Raw genomic sequence first — 6,504 nt, forward strand, 5'->3', positions numbered from 1 at the left:
CTGTTGGCCGAACCTCAGGCACTGAAAAACAGAGACTGGTCTGCTGTTAAATTCTATATTAATAACAGAATTACTGCTTTGAAAAGACAACAGAGTACACACCGTGAACTCACTCAGAGGCCCACATAGAAGCAAAAGAATAGCTGAATAAAGTAGTTGTTTTGGTTTGTTTTTGCAAACAAAAAGTATTCTCGTCTCTTGATAAACTTAAGATTGAGCCACTGTAGTCACTTGGACTATTTTAACGATGTCTTTACTATCTTTCTGGGATGGCAGATATCGATTACTTAGAAGCCTATGGAGGAGTGATCCAGCTCTCAGATTTAATCACAAATATCTTAATTTGTGTTCCGAAGATGAACGAAGGTCTTACGGGGTTGAACAACATGAGGGAGAGTAATTACTGACAGAATTTTCATTTTTGGGTGAACTATCCCTTTAAATCGATTTGAGTTTAAGGCTTAAAAGTTGTCTTTGTTTTTTACAAGAATTGTTTAAAAAAAATTTGTTGGGGCGTCAGTTCTGGGACCCTAATGCCATTGCCTAACACAGAATGTTTTCCACATGTTTTTTTGTTTGTTTGTTTTTGCAATTGGGATGCTGTGTTATAATAAATGGTGCTTGGTGCTACAGCAATAAAACCGATCTTGTGAATTCAGTAGTGGATCTGTACTTTATGTAATAGGTTGCTCTTTGCTTCTATGATAAATACATTTAGTTTTAGTGAGTGTCTGGAGAAGCAATATTACTGCAAAACTAATAGGTTTTTTTAGTTGGTGGTTTATTTCAGCATGTTTAGAACTAAGAAATGCAGATTAAATGGACAGCTTGCAATGGCCGCTGTGAAAGGTGTTTGTTTTATTGTGTTGTCTCACGTCAAACTCTACTTCACAGCAAGGGTTAAAAGTTTTTTTTTAAATCAGTACGATTATCTTGTTCTTAACTCACTCAATGTTCACTATGTGGCCAATATGTAGGTATGATTTAGACATCAGTGTATGTGTGTGTATCTCAGGACTCACTTTTCAACTTGGTCCCAATATGTAGGTATGATTTAGACATCAGTGTGTGTGAGGTTGGATAAATATATTTTTTGCTTTTAAACAGTGTGTGTTTAAAATTGCAATGCTGGAATGTGTGTGTGTGTGTGTGTGTGTGTGTGTGTGTGTGTGTGTGTGTGTTAGTGTGTGTGTGTGTGTGTGTGTGTGTGTGTGTGTGTGTGTGTGTGTGTGTGTGTGTGTGTGTGTGTGTGTGTGTGTGTGTGTGTGTGTGTGTGTGTGTGTGTGTGTGAGTGATTTTTGGTTGGGCGACAGCTGTAGGTTACAGTTTGACAAGCGTTGAAAATTTTATAGCGAGCGTACACAAATATAAGTAAACACTTTGCAGTTTGAATGATATGCTGTATAAACAGAATGACGGAGTATGTTTTTATGTCTCCATTGTTCGTTCGCGGCACACACACACACACACACACACACACACACACACACACACACACACACACACACACACACACACACACACACACACACACACACACACACACACACACACACACACACATTGTGCATTCCAGCATTGCAATCTTGACATGGCAACCTGTTCATTATAGCCTTAATAAAATATAATAATAAAATAGTCAACCTAACATATACAAATTACACTGCTCTGTTTAAATAGTCAGTTGTACAATTCGTACCATTCCCAGTAAGCACCGCTCCACTGTGATGTTATCAAACACATTTTTGCGCATGTGAAGAAGATTATTTTTTTCCATCGATTTTGGAACATGAGTGAAGTACAAAGCCTATAATAAAGATAATAAATAGTGTAGCATCCAAATACATCTCAAATGTTGAAACATTTTGATTCTAATGAGAGGGTTACGTGAGCCCTACACCGCTTAATTTCCCTTTAAATTATTTCGTTTGGCTTGTTTTATTTATTTTTTTTAATTCATTTTCTGTTCTAAATTAAATTTATTAAATCCTTTAAATTTAAAGGATTTGTTGTGGAATAGTTTGAGTGTATCATAAAATAAGAATAAATTATATATATATATATATATATATATATCACACACTATATTTCTACAGTTATAATTAAAAAAAAATGTTAAAAAATATAAATATGTATACACACTATATTTATATAGTTATAAATATAGCTGCTAGCAGCGATGACGGGCCCAATCTGTGGCTTTAGGGAAACTAAAGGGAAACTGTTAATTTTGAAATATTTTATTTGTCCCATTTATTGTTTTAAAATATTAAAACATCAACTGAACTACACATGTCTGATTTACCCACACTGTAAAAAATGATTTTTGGTAAGGTAAATACTACTGAAAAAAAAAAAGTAATTTACAAGAAAAAAGTTAGTTCAGGCAAGAATTAAAAAAAACTAAGTAAATTCCATATCAGTACTTAATTCAAGCGAGTAGAAATGAAAGCGTAAATATCAACTCAATAAAATTTAGTAAAAATTACTCAACTTTTCTGATACTGGGGTTCCCATCATGCACTGGACCTTGCATAATTAATGAGGTTCATTTTTCACTGGTTTCCAGCTGTATTTACACTGTTTTATCATTGCTTTTGTTGTCAGGATTAGTAACTTGCCATTTTGTGACATTTCGAGTAAATTTTCTGCTCAAAATGACACATTCAAACACAAAAACGATCCATCAAATGTTACCGTCATTGTGTATTGTCTACCAAGTATTGAGGTCTTTGCATTCACATCATGCTTAACATCTGACATGATGAAGTATAAATTACTTAGATACTCTAAGTAAAACACATACTATAAATGACTGGTATAATTCAATAAAATTGTTTGAGTGAAATGTAATGCAAAGGAAATTTCAACTAAATCGATAATAATCAACCTTTTACTAGCCAAGTTAAAATTACTTATTTTCTTTGTTACTTTCACTTAACTAGTTTAAATAAAGTTTACTTAATTCCTTTTTCAAGTAAATTTTAACTTAAAGATTTCTAATTAAAGCTACTGATAAATATGTTTAGGTTTTTACTTGGCAAATCTGTGTAAATTTACTAGCATTTTCTGAGTGGAAAAAGTTGCCTAGCTTATTTCAAGTAAATCCTACTCCAAATTTTTTCAGTGCATGAACATTGGATATACGTTTAATATTAAAAAGGAGTGTAGAGAATTAAGGCATTTAGGAACTGGATTGTACATTATAGCCCAGGATAAAAATGTAGAGAATGTATTTCACTTAACTCCTTTATGGAACACCATTTTTATATAACTGAAGACTTTACTTTTGTTGGATTGATCAAATTAAAATAGCATGCTTTTAATGCATCTGACAGAGTTGACAAATTAAGCGATGAAGTGAAATGTACATTTAAAAAAAAAAAACATTTTCTGAAAAAAACAGTTCACTTACAGGATTCATTAGCAGATACCTTTGTCTACAAATATATTGGTAATAATAATATATTAAAACAAAACCATGTTCTAAAACATGTTTTGTCCCTTATCTCAAGAATCAGTGATTTTTATTTGGAGATCTATTTGGTTTCTGTGACAGCATGTAAAATGATTTTGTTTGCTTGATTTGAGCATTCAGACCAGCCCAAATTATAAACGGACCCCATTTTAAACAGTGGTAGACACTTCTGCAGAACCACCACATCTTCAAATTAAGTGGTTAAAACATTAAAAATGCAAAGAGATTGACAGACAAACATTTTTTATTTTTCATGAATTGCACAGAATTTAGCCAAGAACGGTTATGGGACCAAGCAACACAGTGTTGGACTCTGTTGTATCTGAAAGGAGAAAGAAAAACAACAACACAAAAAAATTAGTCAGAGTCAATGATATTCATAGTATTCAACGAAAGGTAGCAAGGAGCAGAGGTGAAATGTAGAAAAGAGTTTTCCATGGTTTTTATGGTTGTAGATTAGCAAAGTGTATGTGGAAAGAGGCTCATATTCCGCTGCTTCTTGAAAGTTTTGATAGTCTCCTCTCCACAGAAAACTGAAGAAACTGTATACAACACATGGTACTGCCTTTTGTTGGCATGATGTGGCCTAGGTTAAAGCTTACCTCTACTGACTGACCTTTTTGGACTCCATTTGCCAATATGTTTCTGGTTGATGACATCACAAGTATTCTCACAGCATTCACAAACCTCATCCTTGCCATCCACACTGAGCCACCTTCAGAAAGCAACAAGTCAACTGAGTCAGAAGACATCAAATATCAGAGATGTTATCTAATGCAAATACTGCATTTCAAACAATTATATTTGGAATTTTAGTTCTCTTATACCCTTAGGTTAACATACAAATCACTCATACCCATTTCCAGAATGGGTACAGGCCTTGTTCATGATATTCAACTCCACTTCAACAATCTTCAGCTGGCATGTAATATAGATCTATAGAGTAAAGATTTATTAATTTGTGTTCATTTAGAATACTTTTTTTTAATCCAAAGCAATTTACTAATGAGAAGTGATAGGTCCCAACTACTGTAAAAGGGAAAAAAAATGTTGTACTTCTCTCAAAACACTGTTCTATAACACTGAAGAGTGAAATGTTTTAGTTTATATAGGACTCACTGCATTCCGGTGGTCTTCGTGGAAACGGAAAGCATTTATCTGCATCTGAAGCACGTGATTTAGTTTTCTGGGCATGAAACGGGCACTAGAGTCTGGCACTTTAGAGTCGACAAGACATCTACCACATAAGGGACAGAAATTCAATTTGTTATTTAAATACAAATACTAGTTTTCTTAAGTTTTACAGCACCTCATGAGTGGTAATAATGCAAAGTACATGTGCAATTCAGTTAAATTCAAACAGATGAAACCATTCAAAACATAATAATGAATGAACTATTCATTCAACATTCAATTATAAAAATAATGGTTTATTGGCCAAAGATGTGTACATTTACTTCTGATATTATGGTCTTGTATTCATTGCACTAGAATCCCAAATCCTGACTGACCCATGGTTCTGAACGAACACATAGCGTGGCACGGATGCGGCATTAGGCTCCAGAGTGACCACGCAACTGTCCATTACTAATCTGAAGGGAGCATGCTCAGCCATCAAGAAAGAAGCCTGGATATTCATCACTTCCCCAAGGTGGTACACATAGGATGACCTTTTAGTCCTCCAATCATCTAAAAAGTAGTAAGGGGGGAAATAAATAAAAACAAACAAACAAACAGGAAACCCCCACTTTTTAAATTTAATTGATTCCTAAACATACCATTCATAAGATGAAAGGAGAAACCAATCAATTCCAGAGCTGATGTGGTAGGCCAGGAAGGCTTCACATCAATACTGCTTACAAAGTGGGTCCTGAGACATACACCGTGGCAAATATACAGTAGGAAGGCAGCAAGACAGCAGAAATGAAGAGGTATTTGATTATAACCAGACAGATAAAGTTCATACCTTTTGTAGCGACATTCAATAGGAATAGAAGCGGTGCTTGTCCTTACAATACCGAAGCTGTTCTGCATAGGGGTGTAGATCAGTTGGTTTGAATAAACCAAATGATCTCCAGCAATCTAAAAATGAAATTATATTAAAATACGGAGATGCGGTCCTTTTCTTGACATACACTGACAAGATGACTTAATATTCAACAATATTATTGATCTGCCTGCATTGACACCATTTTATGAGAACTGAACGGGTCGATGGCATCCGTTTTACCCAGTGACAATTTAGATGAATTAACAAATGGACTATGACACTATTTTCTTCTAGATCTGCAGTACAGCCAAAATTAACTTTGTTGCTTTATTTTCCTGTTATCACTGTAAAGCTGCTTTGAAACAATCTGTATTGTAAAAAGCGCTACATAAATAAAGGTGAAGACTTGTCAAATGATATTTAACTTAATTCTCCTCAAAAAAGAACATTTGTATCAAAACACAACAAAACCAAACCAAACCAAAGAACTCTTGCATACCGATAATTCAGAGCCGCACTGGTGCAAATCTGCTTTTATCACATATTCAGTATCACCATACTGAGTGGCTTTGCAGTTCTCGGTTGAGCACGGTTGACCGAGGCTAAACTCTTCAGGAGTGACATGACGGCCGTTGAAGTGAAGGTCCGCTCTGATGAGCACAATCATGCTTCGCTCAGTGCAAAGCACCTGCACAGGTGCTGCTCTGCTCAAGGGCACGTCTGTACTATCATCGGTAGGATCCACAATTGGTGAAGATATAACTTTGTACTGTCTAGAATCTGGCCCTATCATCGGACCTTCCTTTAAATTACGAATGGCGCCTGCAATGCATATACTTAATATAACAATTGTTCCTATAAGTTTACCATATGACATCATCATTGCTGGAAGAACCAGCATACAAGCGAAGCAGAAATTGGGAATTCTCATTTATAGGTGCATTTTAAGGGAGCCTATCTATTCAATTACGCAGTTGGTCTTAATTGATTCTTAATTGATAATTAATTTTGATTCGACCCAGTAATTTTTTGAATC

The 6,504-nt window shown here is 34.8% G+C and overlaps 1 protein-coding gene across 2 annotated transcripts; it reads right to left on the reverse strand.

Moving 5' to 3' along the window:
• Positions 1 to 3,287: 3,287 nt before the first annotated feature.
• LOC143739420 (zona pellucida sperm-binding protein 3-like) lies at positions 3,288 to 6,368 on the reverse strand. 2 transcript variants are annotated; one of them, XM_077231935.1, is made up of 8 exons: positions 5,968 to 6,368; positions 5,445 to 5,560; positions 5,257 to 5,348; positions 4,990 to 5,167; positions 4,598 to 4,715; positions 4,335 to 4,414; positions 4,081 to 4,193; positions 3,288 to 3,800 (listed from the first exon to the last, which is right to left on the reverse strand). In XM_077231935.1, the coding sequence occupies exons 1-8, from the start codon at positions 6,349 to 6,351 to the stop codon at positions 3,748 to 3,750; spliced, it is 1,134 nt and encodes a 377-aa protein (XP_077088050.1). In that variant the 5' UTR covers positions 6,352 to 6,368; the 3' UTR covers positions 3,288 to 3,747. The 2 variants fall into 2 exon arrangements, with proteins under 2 accessions (XP_077088050.1, XP_077088051.1); XM_077231936.1 differs by having other exon boundaries at positions 5,445 to 5,566; positions 5,968 to 6,051.
• Positions 6,369 to 6,504: the final 136 nt, after the last annotated feature.

The sequence above is a fragment of the Siphateles boraxobius genome, unplaced genomic scaffold (genome assembly GCF_051911475.1).
Source record: "Siphateles boraxobius isolate OS27281-9 unplaced genomic scaffold, OSU_SipBor_1 16, whole genome shotgun sequence".
Lineage (NCBI taxonomy): Eukaryota > Metazoa > Chordata > Actinopteri > Cypriniformes > Leuciscidae > Siphateles > Siphateles boraxobius.